Consider the following 23941-nt stretch of genomic DNA (forward strand, 5'->3'; position numbering starts at 1 on the left):
ATCTGCTCACAGAAGATGCAGTCAAGAGTCTCTCTCTCTCTCCTTTCTCAAGTTAAGGAAAAAAAAAAGATTCAGACTATTAATTGTAAACTCAAAATTCAATATCCTTTAAATAAATAGAACTATTTCCTGTTCAGCAAACTGCTATTCACATGGATTTAGTAGAGAGCAATCCAGCCTACCCACCAGACCTACAGAGATCCATAACATTTCAAACATAAACGTACTCAAACATTTTCACTGTCATTCTCTCATTCCTTGTCATTGGTTTGACTGACCTTTAGCAGCGGTGTTTTGTAAACCCCAGCAACATCTGGACACATAAATGTTCAGCAGCCACCTCTGAGCTGACCTTAGGTAACGAGTACCAGCATTTGCTCCCTGCTTAAGACTCCCCACATCCAACACCTACAGTAGGTGTGGGGATACAGTCACTCTCCTGCTCTGTACAGCAGCAGGAGTTAAATCCTGTATCTGCCCTGCTGCAGCCAAGATGAAAAAGCATTCCAAGATTAGAAGGGATTGAACGTCTACACAAGCCCTTCACCTAAGAGGCTTAGGAAATTTGCAAGTCAGTGATTTGTTACAAAGGCTTCTGAATAATCATGAAAATAGAGAGGAACGATCATGTTCCAAGTCAACACTCCAGTTCTCCCTGCCCAGCAGTACATCACACTCAGCCGCAACGCTAGACCTATTTTCTGCCTCACACAGGAGTCCCTTAACACAAAGAGCGTTAAGTTTTGTTAAGCAGCAATTAGCTGCACAAGCAGCAAGAAAAAGGCAAGAGAGCAACAAAAGAAACATTCTTCAACCCCCACCTATGTGCACAAGCGCTCACGACCTTTGCTTCTGCAATATGGTAGTCAGCAGCCTTTGGTTCTACCGAGTATTCTGGAAATATGTGAAGTGGAAATCCCACAGCGCAGCCACTGCTATAACAGCCTTATCCTGCACTACCAATTAGCTTTTCTTCTGGTACAAGAGGAGATCTCGGCTAAGCAAGACACTGGTTCCACCACCACCAGCTCCCACTCTCCCTCTCTCTCAAAGGAGCAGATCAGCAGTGAGATCACTCGCCCTTCTCCACAAGGTCAGGATGTGTTCTTGGATCTCCTCAGCGAAGATCCCCAACAGAAGAGACTGTATCTGTGCTGGTAGGTGAAGCTAGGAGCTCTCTGCAGAGCTGCACGTGGGGCCCACGGAGCTGCACACAGCCCAGGAGGTAGCTGCCAGCACACATTTACCCTGCACTGCACCCCAGGGCAAGCGCTCAGCCCCCTGGCCCACAGGATTGCCCCCTCACCCCCCAGAGTGGGGCCAGACAGCTTCCATGGTTGGCAATACAGGGTAAGAATGACAGTCTTTGCCTTGGAAGGCTGAAAAATTACATTTCAAACCCCTATTTTACACAAACAGTAGTTTCCTAAAGACCAGCAGCCACCGTATTGAGACTCAAACCTCCTACACCAAGATGGCCAGCTTTACTCCAGTTATAAATCAAATACAGGATTGTTTGTGATGAGCTCCTACAGGGATGACATGGTAATAGTGGTGTAAGAAGAAATACACAGAATTATCCTAGCAATGACTATGCAACTACTTGAAAACATAGCAGCAGCCACCTCAGAAAGCCATTAAAGACTGCAGATCTGCTCTAGACTTCCCTATGCATTTTTAAATGCCACTGCCTAAACGCTTCTCAGCTTCATAACCAAGCTGGATTGAGCTCTGAGCTAGAGACTGATTTGTGTTTAAGATAGTAGAAATTCAGTTTACTTTGAGTTAATTGCCCTACAAAATTATACCAAGTCACAGACATCTGACCCAGAGATTGACTCACCTTGGCAAAAGCACTCAACCACCGCTTTCCATACAGTTTACAATACAGTGCATTTAAAGCCATCAAATATGTTTAAACCCTGCTGTACTGTGACACATAAGCAAAGCCTACCAGAGCCTTCAGTTTTACATAGAACCCTACCTCACATTTAAAGAGTTAGCAGGAGCTTTAGGAAAGGTGAAGGCAAAAGTTCAATTCAGAAGCACCTGCTTAGTAATACATAATTTAACTTCAAATTTGCTTGGGAACTAGACGCTCAATTATATTTCTTATATTACACCAAGTATGAACAGATATACTGAAGTGTAGAAAGAACATTTTATCATGTAGTTAAGAACCTAGGCCCTGTAACAGACATTTCATGAGTTGAGGGGAGTTAAAGAGGAAGGAGAAGACCCAAGAAATGTACCTTTGGATGCCTTCCTTCTCTGCCTTAAAGGGGATCCTTGCTCTCTGCACGCCCTCTACACTCTTTTGTCTAAACGGGAATTCCAGGCAACTCCAGGAAACAGCTGCATCCCAAAGGCAGAAGCTTTAAAAGGTTTAAAGCAACATCATGGATTAAGATTTCAACGCTACCTGATCCAGAGTAAGTACTTATTCTATATAATGTTAAGTGCTGCACAGAAACCACTCTCGTCATCCTTAACAGTATGTTAATTTAAACATTTGGTATTACTACTGTTTGGTAGCATACTACTTGTGAAGTCTTTGTGTATTTCCTCAAGGGCTAAGCGGCAGTTGTTCTCAAAGGAAATGGGCAAAGGTTGGTATATGACAAGTGGACTTAGCCAGTCAAATAAAAGCAAAAGACAAAAACAGTCCACAAAACCCAGAACACACTGCCCACCCTCCCTAAACACCACACCACGTTTAAATATGTAGTCACTACTACTACTTATTAAACAGTAGGTTTTGCATTAATGCCATCAGCACGGGTATGAGGACCCAAAGAAAAAGCAGCCCAGCTGCAAAGGGTTAATATTACAGGTTTTGATAGGAAAATAATTTTAGGTAGGAATAAGGCATTATGCTAGGCTGTGACATTAGGAAGACCCTTGTGAAAAGTAAAAGATTCTGTCCTGAGCTCACACCTGCTTTAGAAAGGCTTCCCTGTATTGGAATAAAACTGTATTTAACTGGTCTCTTCGGTACGTAACATCCTGTTCTCCAGCTAACACCCTCAGCACACATGCAGGCAAGTACAGATGCAGCCAGGTGCTTCCATTCTGGTTCCAGTCTTTGCTAAACATCAACGATAGAGACAAACAGAGGGACAAATGCTAGAACACAGTTTCTTTTTATTTCAAGATGTCACTATTAACACACATTAGTCAAGCTACCCTACATAATCCCCTAGACACCTAGGGAACATAAAAACCTCTAAGATTTTATTAGCTTATGAGACCACCATTAAAACCTTTGATTTTAGTGTTTATGTAATAAAAGTTTAACAAGCCTGACATTCTGCTTTTACTCCAACGGACTAAGGTGTGCTTTAGTGACAATATCCATTTACAAATCAATAATACATCATACATCATCCCCAGCTTTACCTCTGGAAAGTGCTAAATGGAGTTGATGAACCGCCTATTTACAATTTCAAATCCTAACATATTTACAATAGAAACCAAAGTATTTAAAACCATTAAATATAGTGTTTAACTCTGCTATATTAGTTTACATGAACACAGCTTGCCTCTGGCATCATATTTCAAATGCTAATATTTCTGCCAGCAATTCAATATTTTTTAAAAAAATTGCTATTTCTGGAGGGGAAAAAAATAAAAGCTTAGAACCCAACCCAAAACCTCCAGGCATTTCAGAGCCCTGAGGAATTACCCACTCTAAACAGTCTTCAGGTAGAAGTACTGTAGTGTTCAAGAGAGACTTCCAAACTCCAGGCAAGCCTTTAAAACCTAATGCATATGTAAAACATTAAGAGTCAGAAATCCATTCAATACTTTTACCGGAGTCACTGCTACCATTTAGTTTTCAATAATCCGTAGTCAAGAAGGAAACTGCTGCTTTGCTGTTTCTCCCTCCGTTACATTCCCTCCACCCACAGAAAGTGTTTAGTGCACCACAGTCCAGAAGAGCTAAGTAGGCATTGTCTTCTCTTCTTTGCTGAAAGGCTGAACTGAGCCAGGCTTTACCCATGACAGGCCAGAAACATGCATGCTTTTGCAGTGCTGATCTTCGGGCTTCTAGGCAGAAGAAAGTTAGAGTCAGAATTATTAAGTGCCTCAAACCCTCTTAAGTCCCTCCCCATCCATTTTACCCTTGCGAGTGTTAGGTTTACGGTTGGACTTGATGATCTTAAAGGTCTTTTCCAACCTGAACGATTCTGTGATTACAAACATTTCTGTCACTAACCTAACGTTATAACTGCAGCACATGACCTTGCGATGCTGTGCTATCGCAGAGGAGTCCTCCACTCCACTGAAGGCGTCTGAAAACAAATTAACATGGCAAAGCAGCAACTGATACATTTGCTATACCATGGAGTTTCTTTATGCTTTCCAAAGATGGTCCTTCCCTTCCCTGAGCTGTTGTAACAGTTCAACACTTCAACAGTAACTATTCCTATCCAACACAAGGACATGAACATTGGAGACTGACTACTGCAATTCACAAGACAAAAAAGTGTTCAGGCTGAGGGGGAAAGATTTAACTTCAAGCATCTGTAGACTTAAAGTTGTTTAGGAAGATGAATAAATGAGATACCTACTCTAGCAGGTCAAAGAAACAGAATAGCTTGCAGGCTTTTTTGCATACTGGGAACTAGTCCTGCCTCCACACTGCTACAGGCTCATGAGATCACCTCTATGCCTGCTTCATTAAACCTGGAATGATGCATCAAGTTCTAGAAAGGCATAATTACATTAGCAGACTCTGTCACTCTATGGAAAGCCTTTTGCCTGACGCAGTAAAATAAGTCAGCAAGAAAACTGAATTTGCACTTCTGTCCTCCCCACGTTCTGCGTTAAGAAGCGGCACTGCCTGACAGAACTGCTGTACCATATCAGACGAGAGCAAACAAGAGGGACGGGTTAGGCTTGCACTTGGCAGAGCAGCACCTGCCCATCACATGCTGCACACACGACATTGTCTAGCAAAGCCACATGCTCAGCAGGGAACTGGAACATCACACAGTCTTTCCTGGGCTGCAGTTCTAGAACGGCCTCAGTTAGTTATCTCAAAGGCATCAGAATTAAATAGGTAATGAACATCAACCCAGGGCTGAGGAAGACAGGAAAGTCAGGGTATACCAACATTTCAGAAACAAAAAAAAATACAAATCTCCTAAGGTACAGAAGTTCAGCCACTCCTGCTATCAAACTACCCCAGGAACTGAAACACCATACATACAACAGTTATTGAAGATGCTAGTTTTCACTTAAAAATAAATTAATATGCATCCTCAAAGACGTGCTGCTTGAAAAAGTTTGGGATGAGAGAGAAGTAAGTCCTGAAGATTTGATTCACTAATGAAGCATCTCTCAATGGGAGAGAACAAAGAGTTGGGGCCTGTCAGGTTAGACAGAAGTGGTAATGGACACGATAAGTGCAAGACATGCTAATAGGCAGTCAGCAAATCTTTCCCCTTCTTCCCTCCCTAAACCAAACCAAACCAAACCAAACCAAAAAATCTGTCAAGTATGCCAGTAACTGTGCTAACAAAGCTTTCTAGCTGGCTAAATGATTCAGCTGAACTTGCTGAAGTGAGAACAGTGACATAACTGCTTAGTTAGGAGACCGAATCAGTTTCAGCATGCCTGCCGTTGCAAAATAAGGGTGGAATATGGTCTGCCTAGTACATGTTCATCACAAAGAAACACAGAACCTTTCTTTCCATATCAGGCAATAAACCCTCAGTATAGTGAGCATCTGGACTTCACACGTACCTTTTGAGTCAACATCTTCTCTCTAGCTTCCTCATGTATAGCTGGATTCCATGGAGAAAAACTATGGAGAAAATATAATTCTCTCTTACTTTGCATAGTAATTCTTTCTTACAGCATAGATGGAGGACAAAGCAATAACTTTCCTTAGTTTTTTGCATTTCAAGTAAACTAAAAGTACAAGTTTTCAGTATTAAAATTTACCAAATTCACATTGTTGTGGATCTTTTCAACAAGAAATATTTAAGTTTTCATTTTGTTTGCGATAAGAGCTTGCGATTCAGCAGGTGCTGCATGGAATACGGCTCTCATTCACTTTGGAGCCAGCTGTTCCATCTCCCCTCCCATGCTGTCAAGCTTGAAAGTATTTTAAAAGCATGACAAAAGCTACAGTCATGCAAATTGAATTCAGGAAAGCCTGAAAACAATATTTACTCCATGGGCGCGTCTGTTTGAGGGAGGTGCAGTGTTTCGGGGCTTTTGTCTGTTTGGGCAGTTGTTTGTTTGTGGTTTTCTTCAGGTTTCTTTGGTTCATTGTGGGGTTTTTTTTTGTTTGTTTTTTTAAGCTTTGGTGCCAAACTCTTAAACACATGTGTCTGATTATTATTGAGTGAATCTTAAGCATAAACAGAAGCAAATGAAGGTAGGAATATTCAAAGTATTGCTATAAATGTAAGAAAAAACAGGTCCATCAAGTTAGCAGATAAAGGCTTCAAATCAACAACTATACCAAAACTTGTTGTCAAAACATCTGGACATGGTGAACCTGCTCATGGTACTTACACAATTGCATAGGGATCCTCTATTTTGGGCTGATCAAATAAGTGACTGCTGCATAGTTTGATACTGTCCACCACTTTACTTTTGAACAGCTGAATATCTTTTTCATACCTACAGCAGAGAAGGAAGTAATGTTAAGTATCTGCAAGGAGGCACAGGCTTGCCCTAAAGACACACACTTGCAAGAGCCTCCACTTCAGTTCCTAGTGCAATCAACTCTAAAGGTAAATGAACTGATAAACTGTTTTACAAACTTCTTGTTTCTGCAAGTCTAAGCAAAAACCTCTTAAGTGACCACGTCTATATGCGTGAAAGATACTTACAGCACTGCAGCCTCAGGGTTCAGAGGAGTAGTTGTATCAATCTTGTAGAAGACTCTGCGAGCATACATTAACACTTGCCATATGTGATTATGATTTCGCCTAAAAAGAACAACACACAATGAAGAAAGGGGACAAACTACTTGCAAATTATACACCAACATGTTACCACTAACCTCCATTTGGCAAATGCTCTTTTCACATCCAGTTCACCAGATAAGGGATCTACCAGCGGATGGAAGACAGGCAGATCAAAAACCAAGCGCTGCATTAGAAAAAAGAAATTCATTATGACAACTTCAATTCTTACATTAAAACCACTATGTGAAGGTCAGTCAGACGTTGCTTCTGAATACAAATTAATTGTTACGGTATTAAAAGAAAGCAACCTGAAGTGATTTACCCTAACTGTGAAAGTGTAAGCCAACACATCCATGCTACATGCAGGGTCTTGTCCTCTCTCACATGCTTATCAATAAATCAGGAAACTAATCCGGCTAACTGCAAAAGCACTAGTGCCAACACAGGTAATAATATCAGATAAGATCAGATTAAAGGAGTTTTTCTGGTTTAGCTATTTGTGACAGAAAGCTTTTTACACACCTGAGCTATAATCAATACTTTTTTTAGCCTACACATTTTTAGGTAACCTGTGCAGTGATGCCATGGTGTCTTCAGTTCTATATAGCTCCTTTCCTCTGATACCAATGCATTCTTCCAAAAGAAAACTTACGTTTCAACAAGAAAGTTTTAAAGCCCTATGCCAGCAAAAGAATGACAGCTGTACAAGAGATACTAATCTAGTATTTGAAAGAGTGTTTCCTGTTAGTTCTGTCCTTTTAAAGGTGATAGCTTTACAGAAAACTTGACACCAAACAGACACCTTCCCAAAATAAGAACTCCTTCTCAGCTACAGCAGCTACACACACCTGTTCTCCAATCTTCCTCTTAAAGAAATTTGGACAAGAGGGCTGGCTGCTCTGCTCTGGCGAGCCAGATTGCCACAAGATTTTTGGTTTTGATTTTAAATGATGTAATAACTTAAATGCTTTTCCCTCAAGAGAAAAAGTGAAAGCAGATAGAAGGTAACACTGTACTATCGTCCTCTCCCTTTATTTCGCCAACTTTCTCTTCAAGTTTTTAGTCCCTTCTTTCCATGTAATTTAGAAGAGAGACGGGCAAGAAATCCTGCAAGCACTACAGCAAGCACAGTACAACTGCCTGGATTTTATGTTTCATTATATTGCTACTCAGAATTTGGATACTACTTTAAGCATTTCAACCCTAACCTCCTTGGCCACGGAAGCAGCAGATCAAGAATTGAGGTAAAGAACTGGTTGATTACTTAATATTCTAATGCATCTAACCGTAGCAAGTTCACACTACCCCAGCCTCAGTATTCAGAGTAATATGATTCTGTTAGGAAATATCTACAAGACATAGCAAATGAACCCAGCCAGCTGAAACAAAAATTCAAGGAAATGAGAAAGTAACTGGTATAATACCTTTAACAAAAAGTCAAATTTAAAACACAAGAAAACAAGAAAAAACAGAGACATACACAACGACTTACCGGGCAGTCTCCATCTGGGTAATTATCAGGAATATAGACAGTAAATTTAAACACACCATCCTGGTAGAGTCCATGTCTTATGAATATTACACCAAACCACACTGCAAGTGAGAAAGTTTGCTTGAGTGAAAGAATTTAAATATATATACACATAAAAGAAATTTTAAAAGTTTAAACTTAACTTACTTAATGCTGATCGGTAAGACGGCTGCACGTAGACACCTGGCAACTTCTGCTTTACAACCATCGTACTGCAATTAGAATCAGTATTTAGAACAGCTCTACAACTGCACTAAATAATCACCAAGCCATGAAATCTACACTAAATTGTCAGTGAGCTGACAATGGCAAACCTAGAAGGTACTACCAGTAGCTTAACAGAGGACTTCTTCACAAATGTAAAATAAATTCCTATGGGCAGATTGTTCATAGAAAAAGATGGCAGAAAATTAGGCAAATGATACTTTCTTCACTCTGGCTTTTCCTACCCTTCCACTTGAGGTTACTATCAGAAAACATTATTTCTCCTGATAAAACTAAGTAGAGAAGTGGAAATAAACTCTTCCCCCAGTAGATGCATTTAATGCATATCAATACCAACATTTCTACTTGTCTAGTGAGTCCCTGGATTCAGAGTAAAGAAGAAATAAAGAAATGTAATTAGGTAATTTTAAAGGCAGATTTGCAGTCAATTGTCGTTAATTCTGAAATGTGATCAAAGCTCTAACTTCAATTTGAATAAGTAGTTTTCCAGTTTTACACGAGACTATGCTGCAGGTCAAACAGAAATCACACTGGCAACTGACAAAACAAAGGAACAAAGAATAAAAAAGACAATCAAAATGCAGGATATATTAGAGATCTGGATTGAGTGATTCCAGGCACCTCATTAAAAGGAGGGACCAAGTAATTTTCCTAAACTCGCATTTATTTGCCATTTCGTTTATTGCAATGATCATCCAGATATAAGATTAACGTTCTGAGAGTTCTCGCTTTCAATTAAACGGTTAAATGAAAGAACTGAGACTCAGCGTTGCATAAGGACCCCAGGGATTTCATTCCAAAAGTCACTACATACTTGAGAATCCAATATGTCTATTACAGAGGAAGTAGCACAAAACAGTTTATTAAGTTTATATAATTAGAAAGTTTTGCAGACAAAAGAGATTTGTATGCTCCCATAGCAGTCTACAAATCACCAGATTGCACCAAAGGCAACTGATCCAAAGAAAGCTATTTAAATTGCCCTAAGTCCTCCCTGATAAGTTTCATGTTAAATACCACTGAAAGAGAGGAAAGAACAAGGTCTCCCTAATAACCCTTTAACAAGCCATATTAGCCAGCGTTCAAGGGTTCCACATAACAACTGAAAGGAAGCTCCCACATAACTCCATTAGACAATACCACACATTTATAACTGTCTTCCCACTTAACATCTGTGTGTTTCTATTTTAATACTTGTTCCAAAAATTTGGTATTTCTGACCAAAAAGCCATTAGGATAACCGGTCAGAATACCTAAACCCAAAACATGTTTACCTGAAGACTGAGAAATACAATAATACAGAGAATCACTTCTAAACACACCCCTTAAAATCTCATTTTTGTTTCCCTGCTGCCTCAAGAAATGGACACTGCTGCTCCAGAAACACTTTCTTAGAACTTCACTTATCACCTTCTTCAGAGACTAAGGCAAAGACACCATGCAAGTACTATATCCCTGCACATTTTTTTTTTCCCCACTGAAGCATAAGCCCAGTGACCTTTAAAAAAGACAAAAAAGTAAAAGCCTACAATTCTGCAAGGAGGGAATATTCCAAATAAAAAGGCCCATAAGAAGCATGTGTTCCATTTGTCGACTGGGATGATGTGGCAGGTGAAGCAGGCTTGGTTATTGGCACAGCATTCTTTGGAATAGAAGGCAACTGTTTCTTTGTAGAGGCTCGTAAAGGACTGGTTCGCACCTCTCCACTCAAAGCTTTCTCTTCAGCTTCAGGTCTCTGCTAGATGAAAAGAGAACCATAAGATTATAGGCCTCTGAAACCCAGCCTTGCTAATTACAAGTTTGGCTGATGAAACATATATTGGGTTTCGGTGTTCTATTGCTTGGGAGTGGTGCCTCTTAGGGGTTCGTTTTTAAATCAACCTTTATTCAGTCCAATCTAGCCTACAAGTACAGAAGTAATCAATGCTAGATAGGAAGTCTGCAGATTAGGATAAATGCTTAAGGAGGCTTACTATCTGGTTCCAGTTTCTAAATAAATATATGTAACATCAGCTTAGAAGTTCTATTTCTAGAACACAGTACACAAAGATAAATCATTTCCACTGACAAGCATCCTCACATTCAAAGACTTGAAAGAGTCTTTAAAAGTACTGTAGTAAAGCTGAGATGAAATAAGAACTTCCTACAGACAATTTCATGTGTTTCACTTCCTGCCTGGGCTTAAGACACCAACATCCCACTTGGACGTGATCATACAGCCCATTCTAACAGTGGGAATATCAAGCTCAGTTTTAATAGTTTTGCTACAGGAGCCTTTTTATGCCTGTGTTGTGCTTTATTAAAAAAGAAAAAACAAGCAAAAAACCTTTTATACTTAACTGGTCACTGCTAGAGAACGCTACTATGTACAGACCCCAAAATCTTTCTATACATTGTCAAGATAAATCTGCAGGCTACAGATTTGTTGTTAGGCCAGTTGTGGTGACTAAAGGCATGACTTAGGCTACAGTGTTTTGAAGTGCTTGAGACTTGAACTATTAACAATATCTACATCACAAGCTTCAGAGTTATATAATTTGCCCGAGCAGCAGTTATCCTTGGAACTATCACACTTTTATACACACGATCTGGAGTAGCATCACGGAGGTGCAGTTTTGTCATTGCTGCACATGCAATACCCGGCTAAGGTCTTTATAAGACAGCAAAAAAACTGTCCTAAGAAACAAGGGTCTCAGCCATTTGAACAAGGTTGTTTGATCTTTCCTACATAAAGATGCTTCAGATAAGAAAAGTCAACAAATTCTGCAGTAGGCTCCATCCACAGGCACATTCCAGTTAGTGCAGCTCAAAGCCAGCTTAAGCTTTTATTGAAGATGACCACAGTCCTCAGGATAAAACACACTCCAACTGTATTTGTACATCATCTAATTTTTTTCTCAGAACTGCTGCTGCCCATCAATGCATGTTAACACTTAACAGCATCCGTTCAGTAAATATCTACCTTGCGCACAGAACTTGTAGACATGCTCCAGAACGGGTTCATAACGTGTACTCCAAATAAAAGACTGGAACTTTTCAGTGTCCTCAGGCCTCTCTGGTTTGTACCCTAAAAATACACAGAATGATTATATATTCTAACAGATAAACTGGACTAAATATAAATAAGATTCAGATCCAATTATGCAGCCAACTTTATATTTGTTACTTCAGAAGAAAACTTCTCATAGTAAAGACTGACAACAGTTAAAACTGCCAAAGCTCTATTACACAGTACGCACCAGACAATAATATAGTTGTCTACAAAATAATTTTTGTGCATGAATCATTGCCTTCTTTCTGCTAGAAAGATACTCTATATTCTACATTCTGTGTTTTGTCTTGCCAGCTGGAAACAAAGACCATCTATTGTCTCAGCACTGTCAAGAAAGATCCTCTACATTTGCAAATATAAAAAGCATTATCATTTCACCATTCAAGTCCAGCACTGGAAAGAACTACAATCGCTTACACTTGTAGTTATGGTTATGTGTTGCCCCTTACCTACACTGCTGACTTCACACGTCTCTGAAGTGCTTCAGTTTGAAAAGATCTCTGCCATTCCCACTGAAAGAGATGATCCTCCCATCAAATTTGCATCATGTATGTGTCATTTTGTTTTCATCTGCCTTGGAATAGAACCAGGAACAGACAAAGCCACAGAACACACAAGTTTTTCTGCAGCTTATTTAATGGTTTCATTAGGAGCACTAAGCATAATGCTATTTAGATCAGCAGTTTGATAACAAGGATCTCAGCAGTACCTGAATTTCAGTGTGTCATCTACTAAATATGCCCTTGGTAGTCTAACTCTCCCTTTTTTTTTTTTTTTTATCTTACTATTGTTTGTGCAAAAACTCTCATTTAAAGCACCTCTTGCCTGGCATAGCTTATTTCCTCCATTCTCTTTCTCCCCCCCTCCCCCCCCCCGAGTTCTCCTAGCTTCCCTTCCCGCTGCCCCATTTCTGGCTACATTAACTAAGGTTTACTCAATTTCTTTAATAGGAAGTTGCATAACACTAACCAAGGTGATTGATAGAATATCAGAGTAACAGAGAGAATAGCACAGGATTTTCTTGTGTTCAGCACCAAGTTTTTCTACAGCAAGGCACCACCTGTTTGCCCATTGCTTTGATTAGTTTAAGGAAAATTATAACATTGTGACCAAAAATAATCCTAAAGCGATAATAAATGCCAGTCTTGTCAAAAGAAAAAAAAGTAATTCAGACAACTTATCCAAAGAAAGTCTAGTAATAGTAGATTTTGAAAAGAAACACTGATATCAAACCCTAGTTAGCTTTTTAGACTTGCATCACTCCAAGACAATTAAACTCAGAACACTGCTACCTCACTGAGGATGCCCTGTGACAGCAGGGAGATGTTTTCACTTTTACCCACCTCCTGTCTGGAAAGCAGAGGGCTGTGACATGGGCTTTTTCTCTTCCATGAAACTCAATCAAACTAAGCAAGACAACGAGATGCTAGGCTAGGCAGGTACAAGATACTTCCTCGGGAAACTTCAGTGTAACTAGAGGGTGGAAGAACTGACGCACAAAGAGAGCACCGGAGCGGTATGGCTTTGACAAGAGAGAAAAGTGCTGGAAGCCAAGGTATAGGTTAGAAAACAATTAGCTGGAATCTGGAGTGATTATGGGGTTTGAGTGGGACTTTTTTTTTCGTTGTTTGTTTGGGTTAGGTTGGTATTTTTTCAGGCTACGCAATATAAATTGCATTATTCCAGAACAAGGTGTACAAGATGCAGGAGCAGAGCAAGAAAAAAAAAAAAAAATGTATGTACATAAAAACTACTGACAGTGAAACAGGGAACTGACCTAGAAGCTTGACAACTGGTGCTAGTTAGGGTTCAGTCACTGACAACACCTTTCAGAATGCAGCTATGCATCTCAGTACACTTCCGGCTTTGTTGAGAAGCTATTCATTACAGAGATGCCTATTTGCAAGCTACTATAAGTAATTTATATCTCCAAATAAAACATTATTTTATTTCTAGTTAAACTACAGAATAACTTCTAAAGATTCTCCTGCACAGAGACTTTTATCAATTATCTTCCAGTAATAAGTGACAAATGATGGTGTTCTAAACTTACTGTTTAAGTGTCTCCAGTCTCATTCACCTGTTAAAATACTATTTATGATAGCAACTAATAACCCTAGGGTACCAGCTTCCCAGAGAGGGGATTGTATAAAAAGTCTTTCAGGGTGGTTTAGGATTTATATTGAACCACGCTCATTCTTTCTAGCTATGCTACATGGGAGTGGAGATAGGAAGTTTATCTGCCACTGCTAATGTTCTCTAGTGCCTCCACCTCACAATTTACTACCCCACATTAATCACAAGATTTGTTAAAAAATAAAATATTCAAGTAACAGCACATTTAAGTCAGACTCTTTGCCCTACTTCTCACTATGCAGAAGGTCTGCAGCAGACAAGAAGAGCCAAGTCCCGCTGTCACAAGCAGAAATTGTAGACAGTTTACTCATTCGGTCTTACACAGGGATATGAACATCTACTACGTGGTGCCCACCACTATGGCTGCTTACAGTGCCGCAACTACTGATGCAATCAGCTTCCCAAAAGATTGCAATGCACTCTCCTGATTTCATGAATAGGGAATAAATACATTCAATGTGATCGCTCTGTCTCCTTTCATATAGTCATGACGCAGAGTGAATGCCTCGCATATGAAGAGGCTTAGGAATATATCGCTCAGTAATATGTTCTACTAGTATATACTCCTTTAAGAGCAGAAAGCAACAGCAACTCTGCTAAGGAGTGCTCCTCCTATGTGCCTTCTATAAATACATTTTTCTGTGAAGTTTTTCTTCCAGTTTAACTACAACAGAAAAAAAGTAAAACAATGCAAACTTATGAAGAAACATTATTTCAAATGCTGCTTCTCAGAAAGGCCTTCTAACTTCTATACAGCACTGCCTCACTAAAGGCCTACCCACCGGGACAAAGAAAGCCACCTGCTGCTAGGCATGGCCCCATCTCCATGTCCACCAGCCCTAAGGTACACAGTGCATGAGAGCAGTCAGAGCAAGCATAAACTCATATAGCACTTCATCACCACTATCAACTACTTCAAAAACCAAAGTTATCATTAATGAAAACCAAAATTTGAAGTACTTTTCTTGTGTACCGTCTCTTCCGCTACACTAGATATTCCAATAAAAGGCTACCTCTATAATTTGTAACTACTGTCAAATCATGTATCATATTTTTCATAGAATCATAGAATAGCTTGGATTGGGAAGGATGTTAAAGATCACCCAGTTCCAACACCCCTGTGACAGACAGGGGCACCACCCACTGGCTCAGGCTGCCCAAGGTCCATCCAACCTGGCCTTGAACACCTCCAGGGACGGGGCAGCCACAGCTTCCCTGGGCAACCTGGGCCAGGGCCTCGTCACTCTCATGGTGAAGAAATTCCTCCTTATCTCTAGATGTTTCCCGGTCATCGCCAGGGTCAGGGGATTAAATACAACACTACAACAATTCAACAAAAACATCACCTGCCTGAAACACAGCACGCTTCAAAATGTTTTTCAAAAGCTAAAACGATTCCTGAAGAAGAAAAACTTCGGACTAATAAAATATAAATGTTTACATGTATATTTACGCATTTTCTAGTGGGAGGTGTCCCTGCCCACGGCAGGGGGGTTGGCAGTGGATGGTCTTTAAGGTCCCTTTCCAACCCGAACTATTCTCTGATGCTATTTCCCAGCCAGGAGGGAAGGACGCCGCTCCGCGGCAGCGCTGATGCGGCGGGGCTCCAGCCAAGCGCGACACGCGCCGATCCCCCGCAGCGGCGCCTGCCAGCGCACCCCGCGCCGTCCCCGTTCCTCCCAGCACTCCCGCTCCCCGCCCCTGTAGGAGCACGGACCGGACCGGCCTGTCCGCCCGCCCCCCGCTTGGCCCCAGCCCGCAGCCGCCTCCGCGCAGCGAGGCCTCGGGGACAGGGCCGCCTCACCCGGTGCCTCCCGTGGACCGGCCCCGCCGCCCCTCAGCGCCAGCCGCCCCGCGGAACCCCGGCCCGCAGCTCGCTCACCCGCTCCCAGGCCCCGCCGCTCCGCGGCCCGGCCCCGCCCGCCGCCACCGCCCCATTTAAAGCCCGCCCCAGCGCACGTCCGGGCCCGCCCAGACCCCGGCCAATCGCCGAGCTCGGAGGAGCCGGGGCGAGGTCAGGGCTGGCCAATCGCCGCCCTCGAGGGAGGGGGCGGGACCAAGGCGGCCAATCGCCGCCCGCGACTGCCGGGGCGGGGCCACAACAGCCAATCGCAGCCCGCGGCGGTCGGAGGCGGGGTCAGTACGGACCAATGGCAGCTCGCAGAGGCAGGGACGGGGCCAGGAGCGGCCAATCGCAGCCCGCGCCGCGTGCCCCTGCCTATGGGCGGTGTCCCGCCTCTGCGCGGCCCGGGGCGGCCGTGCCGTCAGCAGCCCCGCCAGCCGGCCCGGAGCAGCCCTGGCCCGCCTCTGCCCGGCCTGGGTTGCGTCAGGGCTCCCTAACAGTGATGTTATCTAGAACACATTCACAGAATCATAGAGTAGGGACCGTAAAGGCCATCCAGTTCCACCCCCTGCTATGGGCCGGGACACCTCCCACTGGCTCAGGCTGCCCAAGGCCCATCCAACCTGGCCCTGAACACCTCCAGGGATGAGGCAGCCACAACTTCCCTGGGCAACCTGTGCCAGGGCCTCACCACCTTCAGCGTGAAGAAATTCTTCCTTATGTCTACTCTAAATCTGCCCCCTCTGGTTTATACCCGTTCCTCCTCATCCTATCCCCACAAGCCTTTTATGTCCCTCTCCAGCTTTCCTGTAGGCCCTTCAGGTACTGGAAGGTCACTATAAGATCTCCTCTGAGCCTCCTTCATGCTGAACAACCCCAACTCAGTCTGTCCTCGTAGGGAAGCTGCTCCAGCCCTCTGATCATCTTGGTATCCCTCTTCTAAACCCATTCCAACAGCTCCATCTCCTTCTTACCTTGAGGATTCCAGAACTGGACACAGTATTCCAGATGAGGTCTCACAAGAGAGGAACAGAGGGGCAGAATCCCCTCCCTCACCCTGCTGGCTGCGCTTCCTTTGATGCAGCCCAGGACACGGTTGGTTTCTGGGCTGCAAGCACACATTGCCGGCTCATGTCAAGCTTCTCATCAACCAGCAGCCCAAGTCCTTCTCTGCAGGGCTGCTCTCAAGCGCGTCATCCCCCATCATGTACTGAAAATGGGGATTGCCCCAACACAGGTGCAGGACCTTACACTTGGCCTTGTTGAGCCTCATGAGGTTCATGCAGCCCAACTTTTCCAGCCTGTCCAAGTCCCTCTGGAGGACAACCCATCCCATTCCAGCTGAGTTGGTTTGGTTTTTTATTTTTTTCTTTTTTTTTTAGTTAATGCCAACTTCTGCTACTGCCGCTGAGCCGAGATCTGCACCCAGAGCACAGAAATGCAGCATCACACGCCTGAGCAAACTGGTATGAGCTGCTCTGTAGAATGCAGCGTCTGTACCAATGCCTGATCTAATCATGGAAGTCGACAAACAGGGAAGTCCTCTCATTTTGTGATATTTAAGGAATAAAACAACAAAGACTGCAGCAGACCAGTATCTGGCCAGTACTTGGAGCCAAAAAAAGATAGGAGGTCAAGATACCCTTATTTCAAAGCTTGTGTGGAAACTTGAAAGAGGCTTGGATAGTTCTGACAGAGGTAATCTGGGCCAGAATTTCACCTGGCGATGCAGTTTAGAGAGGTAATGTGCCCTGCAGAGACAGGGGGAGCGGCTGCAGGGTGTTTGCAAGGAGATCGAGAGCACCACTAGGTGGTGATGTGCGGCTGAAGAAACCATCAGCCCTAGTGCTCCTGCCAGCAAGCAAATAGGCGTGCTTATCTCCACTGAAGTCCCAGTAGTTCTGCAGGGAGACTAGTACAGGAATTTCCATGAATAACCTATGTAACTACACAATACATTACCTTACTTGATAACTATTAACATGACTCTTGCTCTTGAAAAATACAAAGATGCAATATGGTATTTTCTCTTTTTCAAAGCTAAAAAGCAGAATTAGAAACATGGTAAAACCCCTAAACATCTCTCTTTTTTTTTTTTTTAAATTTCAAATGCAATTCCTCTGTGATTTACCTCCTAGAAGAATGTGCTATAAACAATTCACTGAACAATCTGTGTAAAACCAAAAGCAGTCAAGTAGTCAAATTAGATTTTTCTTATTTTCTTTTACCTTTGTGAAAACGGTGAACTCTCTGATGCAGGGATTATTTTATATTTCTTTGTGCTGGTCTCTATCTGTATAATTACCAACCAGTGAATGTGGAATTGCTGATAACAGGACATACCGGTAAACAAAGAGTGAGAAATTATCAGATCCTTAAAATATGTTGATAAACATACAAGAATATTTTAAAAGGGGTGTTTTTATTTTAAATACATCTATGAAGCAGTGAATGGAAGGAGGTTATTTCACAATGCCCAGTGACAGAAGTTGTCCATAAGGAGAAATATGTCATGTCACAGCTCTCTCATCATTCTGAAGGACAGTAGAACAAACAATATTTGGGTAAGCTGTTTGGAATGAATATTTTCTGGTAAGGCTAGAGCCACTGAACATCTCTGGTCCTTCTTGTTAGGTAGTGTCACGTGTATTCCAGAAAGGTGTTTGACTTGGGAAGAAGTCCTCAGCACTTATTACCCCAAATCCTAGTTCCCGTACAGGCCTTCAGTGCCTGACAGAAAATGCTGTCCAGATCCATGGTTCCTATAACATGTGCCGGGGTACGAGTCTCCTGAGCTGCTTTTGCACACTGCTCCATTTGGATTTGGAAGTTAGTACTGTTTTTCTCAGTTTCACACAGATTTATCTTAGCACAAGACAAGCCTATTAAGAAAGTATAAGAAAGAAAAAGATAAAAATTAGTAACGATTAATTAAAAGATCAGAGGTTTTTTAAGGAACAAGATTGGAAACAAACAGCAAATTAAATACAGCCCCATCCTAGCTGACGCTTAATAGTGTGATATTTCTTTAGTTTCTTAAAACCAGACATAAGCTGGAAACTTTTTCTTATAGAACTGTCAGTTAAAGATGATTTACTTATTTTTGTTAATGTTTTTATTACAAAGAAATCACTAGAATGGATGTAGGGATAGATGCACCAACATAAAAATGCTTTTGATTGCATGTTTAAGATGAAACAGCTAAGATGAAACAGCTATAGCTGCACCATCACAATTTGTTACTTAGTTCTTAGGGTAGAACCACAGGATCTGCTGTTGTTCTCTGCCCAGTCAGCAGCAAAAGAGTAAATCTTCAACTGCAAACTCATGATTATAACAGAGAGTCCTATTTTCCTAGATTCACTTCATACAGAAAAAGAACAGGTATGTGTGTAGTATCCAGACGCTTTTGTATTTGCATGGCTGCCAATGTATTCAACAAAAGGAAAGACCGTCTGTATCAATGGTTTCTAGTAGCAGAAGCTATTAATGGCTAGTTGAAGATCATATCACAGCCTTCAAACTATGCTTTCTTCAGAATGTCTCACATTGTAGAAAAAAAAATCAAATACTTAAATTTGAATGTTTCAGATTGTTCAATCTATAAGATAGAACACTTAGTTATTGTGAGTCCAACTGTGCAGAATTCAGACCATGAAACTTCTGAAACTGAGTAGAGGCTTATCATGTCAGAATAAATAAATCCCATTAGAGAAATCTTAGATCCCAATTGCACTGTTTTTCTACTGATGAGAATACTTGCTTATAGGCTAAAATATCCCAGAAAAGATAAATGGTTGAGAGGCACTCAATTTGTTTGTCACATGTTTTGAACATACATTCCATGGGTATCAAAATCATATGAACACTCTGCTTTGTAAATGATAACACGTAAAGTTAATACAAAAACTACAAATGCATGTAACCTATCTACATGTAGATGTTTTCAGGTTAAGAGCCTATATTTAATTCTTAGCCACATACTGATGACTTAAAATTCCTCATTTTAGATTTTTTTACAGCCATTCTGTGATGATTTTTTGTAAAGAGTGAATTAGACTTATAGCTGAAATTACTACTTCCTTATGAATAAGATTTTCTTCTTGCAGTACTTTCCTTTCATGGAACATTATGAAGCATAATTGTGTAAAGCATACTTCCAAACAAATATGTATGTATCCTCACACTCTCGAGAATAACTAAGATTACAGAGTAATCAGATTAAAGAATCTTTTTGAAAACTCAGTTTTGCAGAGAATAGTCATTAACATGCATCTGTATGAGACAACTTTGGCAAATCAGAGAACACAGTCTGTGTAAACAACCTTTGATCAGCAGTTTCCACAATATCATTATGAACTCCAGTTTGTGCTGTAATGGTATGTATGTAATCATGAGTGAAAGGCAGACCAAAACCAATTCATAACTGTGTTTTTCCATCTGAAAATTAATTTGTTGACTGAAAAATACCTACATAATTTCAGAGATGATAAGACATAATAAAGTAGGACTGTTTTTTTTTTTTCTCCACTCACACCTTGAGCCAGATTTCTACACAAAAGTCACTTTCCTCCTTTCATCTTCTTATTACTTTCCTGGTAAGTGACACATTAAGCAGAGTATGTAAGTGGTTGGTAATTTAAAAAAGCTGCATATTTAAAAAACTTAGTGTGTGACTGATCAAAGAACTGAATATGAAGAGTAAAGACTGGGGAGAGAGGGTTAATATGCAAAAGAATCTCACATTCAATGGGAAACAGCTATGAAAGGCTACTAGAGATTGTGCCTGCCTAGCTCAACTGATACGGTTCCAAAAAGAGATGATTTGGGCATCTTTAGTCCAGAACACATCAGTAAGAATTGGCAAGATCTAATACTTAAAGAAGTAATGCAGAATGTCCACTCTATGTGAGAAAGAGTAATCACATCAAAGCAGTTAAACCTCAGAGCTCAAATGTAAGACTTTAAAAGTTCACACCCTCTGTCTTCAGCTGAAAAAAACAAACACATCTCAACCACATGGAAGAGTACTGAGATCCTTGCTTCAAAGGAAAGAAAAAGCAGGATATGAACATGCAATCTAGGAAACCCCCATACAGAAAGAAATGTGCTAAAATAAATGGCATGCCATTTAGCAGCAGCTTATATTCCATGTTTCCAACTCATAACATCCATGTTCCAGCCATAACATCCTCTCTTCCAGGGCTCATCCAGCCTCTTGGTGAGCCAATCTCGATTACTAACCTGTCAGGCAGTCTAATGTGTGAGATTGGTGACCTCAGTATTCCCATAAATGAAAAGTCTGTGCAAGGATTGTTCCTCTTCCCTCCAAATAGAAACTGTAGACAATGCTATCTGCTCAGAGTTAATAACTAGGGACAGAGGTCACGTTTGTAAACATAAAGGACTGAAGGAGAACTCAGAAACCCTCTTCTTACCCCCAATTTGAGGGGGGTTTTCAATATTCTAATATATATTTTCTGTCTTAAACCAAAAGGAAATACTTTAGACAGGATATAAACAAAATAATTACTACTTTTAGCTCTTTTTAAAGCTAGACTGAACACAAAGAGAAATAAAAGACTAACAGCCTAGCATCTTCCCACAGGCCGCACGCATCCTGACATTGGGGATAGAAGTAGATGTCATTCTTCCACTGGGAACAGGGATGTGGGAGCTGCTTATGTCTCAGATTTGTTCTCAAATTTTTAGCCAACACAGGCTAAGCAGATGGGAAAACAGAGTAGCACTTTGGTTCCACTGCAAATGGATCCCTTACAGTATGCGAGAGAGAAGCAAGGAGAACACTGTCTATCTTATGAGTGCAACTGGATTCAAGATCTGTCTGTCTTCGGTTACAGCTGAAGAGCCTTGGAAAACTGAACACTGGTAGAGGGAAAATCAAACATCTGCTCAGTAGGAAGCAATTTAAAGACAAATAAGGTTATTTTTAGCTTCTACTGCATCATGACAGAGATAGAGAAATTTTAGTCTGCCTCCAAATTCTGACCATGCACAAACAATTTGAGTAGTCACTAATTAGTGGTTTAGGGACATTACAGACCAATTAAAATTTTTGACAAAATTTCTGTCAACTTCAACAAGATTTCAGTTGAGGTATTTCACCTATGAATAAGAATTATGTTGGTTAAAAAAAAAAAAAATGTTCAGTAGAACATCTCTGTCCACGTCAGTTCCAAGTGTTTTCTTTTTCAGCTGAATTTTGGTAGCTATTCCATGACAGCCGCAACCTTTTCTTTGTAAGTAATGTGTTCGTACCTTTCATTCAGTTCTTTTGCTTTCCTCAAGGTACTGTGATTCTCCTTTCATTTATGCCAGTCTTCTCCCCATTTGACAGTTACCAAAACCACAATCTGCTGGGAAGTTTAGTTTTTCTTCTTTTTTAAGGCACACAAGTAGTGTCTGCAGTTTTGAAACGTGGCTTGCTGTTTGTGACTTCCCTTTATTACATAGTGTTTCATTCTAAAAAGCAGGAGTGTGAACTGAGATTAGATTCAAACTGAGTCTTTCCAAACATCATGAGAATTCCTCTATCAAATAAAACTTTCATCTTAATTATCCTTAATAATTTCCGCTTTGCAAATATAAGGTCCCTTAATGCCTTTGGAAAATGAAGATTATGAGAAAGAGACTATACAAACAATCATGTCTCATTTTGCTGAATTTTAAGCACCGTCTTTCAGATAGTAAATCTAATGTTAATTAATAGCATGGTATAATATTAGATTTCTCTCTTTTATGAAAATCCTGCATAGAACGTTCCCTAATGCAGTATTTTCTGTGCTATTTTATCTGTTGGTTCCGTCTTATAGTAGAGCACATTGCTGAAAAATGTCGAGTAACTTACTCAAGAGCCAAGCAAAGGGCTACTGTCACAATTGAATTACTAGTCATTATTTCAGTATGGACTGTGTAACTATAACTTCATTTTTACTTTCAGACCTCTGAAAATCCTGTCCACCAAAGTTTTGAATACAGGCAAGGGCTTTGAGTATCCGACTTGGAGGGAAATTCCCAATTTTATTTAATTTATGACTATCTCAGTCTGTGTGTATGCACAAGTCTGTGTATACAAATGCATAGAGTGCTGATCTAAACACACCAATACCTTTTTTCAAGTAATTATGGCAGCAGCACACCAAGCTAAACACTGCATTTGTAGAAAAACTCCTATTATTTTCATTTTCTATAATATACAATTGAATATACTATCAAATCTAAAAACATTTTTTCTGAAACTAAAGTATCTAAAAAAATATAGAGAATATGTTCTTCCTGTTGTAAATTGCATAAGCACGCACTTAAAAAGGAACACGCAATGGATTGTATTCAGAAAGGAGAAAGTGAGCCAACTTTAAAACAATAGTAACATGACAGCTGTATTTCCGTGTGAGAAAACCATTAAGCACACAATAGTTAATGTTTCTTCCAAATACTCATTACATGTCATAAAACCAAATCAGCCACCATGACAAAATAAGTGCATTTAGAATTAAGACCTTTTTAATATTAGAGATTAGAAAGGATCAACAACCACCATGAGGACAGGAAAATGAAACTCTCCCCTTCCTTCCTCTTTGAGTGCTTGTGTGATTAATCTGAAGTAAAGATTTTGTTTCAAAACAATCTTTAGGACTTGGTGTTGAAACTTTTCTGTGGCTGGCTCCTTCAGAAATCTGGTTTAAAACCTACCTACCATTTCACCAGCAGAAAGTATTTTACATCAGCTCTTATTGACTAAGATGGCATGGAATCAGTCAGGCCTAAAATTAACTAAGTAGATCTGTATTTTTGAGAAACACTCCCGTCTCCCCTAAAAACCAACAAAACCCCACAACAACATGACATAAAAAAAAAGCCCAAAGACAAAAACAAACACAACCCCAAGCAATCAGGCAAAATACATTTCTTTACAATTGCTAATGCAGATTACTATTGCAATCTCACTATAAAACTATTCCTTACCAAACCATTACAGTAAGTAGTATTGTATCTTTATATAAAGAACTTTTATGAGTCGGCAATTCTGCATCCTCGAATTACAGAAAGGATGAGGTGGGAAGTTTCTCCTGGAAATTGTCTGGTCCAACCCCGCTGCTCAGAGCAGGGCCAGCTGGAGCAGACTGCCCAGAGCTACATCCAGCTGGGTTTTGAGTATCTCCAAAGATGGAGACACTCCATGGCCTTTCTGAACAACTTGTTCT

The 23941-nt window shown here is 40.8% G+C and overlaps 1 protein-coding gene across 6 annotated transcripts; it reads right to left on the minus strand.

Annotated features, from left to right (window-relative positions):
• Nucleotides 1-3172: 3172 nt before the first annotated feature.
• AKTIP (AKT interacting protein) lies at nt 3173-15807 on the minus strand. Of its 6 annotated transcripts, none has more exons than XM_054078572.1 (11): nt 15678-15765; nt 12187-12249; nt 11648-11752; nt 10215-10420; nt 8608-8672; nt 8422-8522; nt 7025-7113; nt 6852-6950; nt 6532-6639; nt 5752-5812; nt 3175-4050 (listed from the first exon to the last, which is right to left on the minus strand). In XM_054078572.1, exons 3-11 carry the CDS (start codon nt 11687-11689, stop codon nt 3943-3945), a joined length of 879 nt encoding a protein of 292 aa, XP_053934547.1. In that variant the 5' UTR covers nt 11690-11752; nt 12187-12249; nt 15678-15765; the 3' UTR covers nt 3175-3942. The 6 variants fall into 6 exon arrangements, with proteins under 6 accessions (XP_053934550.1, XP_053934547.1, XP_053934546.1 ...); XM_054078571.1 differs by having other exon boundaries at nt 10215-10423; nt 15678-15764; XM_054078575.1 differs by lacking the exon at nt 12187-12249 and having other exon boundaries at nt 3173-4047; nt 10215-10423; nt 15678-15807.
• Between the last annotated feature and the right edge of the window lie 8134 nt (nt 15808-23941).

Source organism: Cuculus canorus, chromosome 13 (genome assembly GCF_017976375.1).
Source record: "Cuculus canorus isolate bCucCan1 chromosome 13, bCucCan1.pri, whole genome shotgun sequence".
Taxonomy (NCBI): Eukaryota; Metazoa; Chordata; class Aves; order Cuculiformes; family Cuculidae; genus Cuculus; species Cuculus canorus.

What these genes read in the sequence shown, in the direction of transcription:
- AKTIP (XM_054078570.1), bottom strand. Translation starts at nt 11,689, where the DNA reads ATGAACCCGTTCTGGAGCATGTCTACAAGTTCTGTGCGCAAG. An exon ending in GTCTTACCGATCAGCATTAA is followed by an intron (nt 8,523 to 8,607) that starts GTAAGTTAAGTT and finishes TCTCACTTGCAG; the next exon opens with TGTGGTTTGGTGTAATATTC. An exon ending in AACCCTGAGGCTGCAGTGCT is followed by an intron (nt 6,640 to 6,851) that starts GTAAGTATCTTT and finishes TCTCTGCTGTAG; the next exon opens with GTATGAAAAAGATATTCAGC.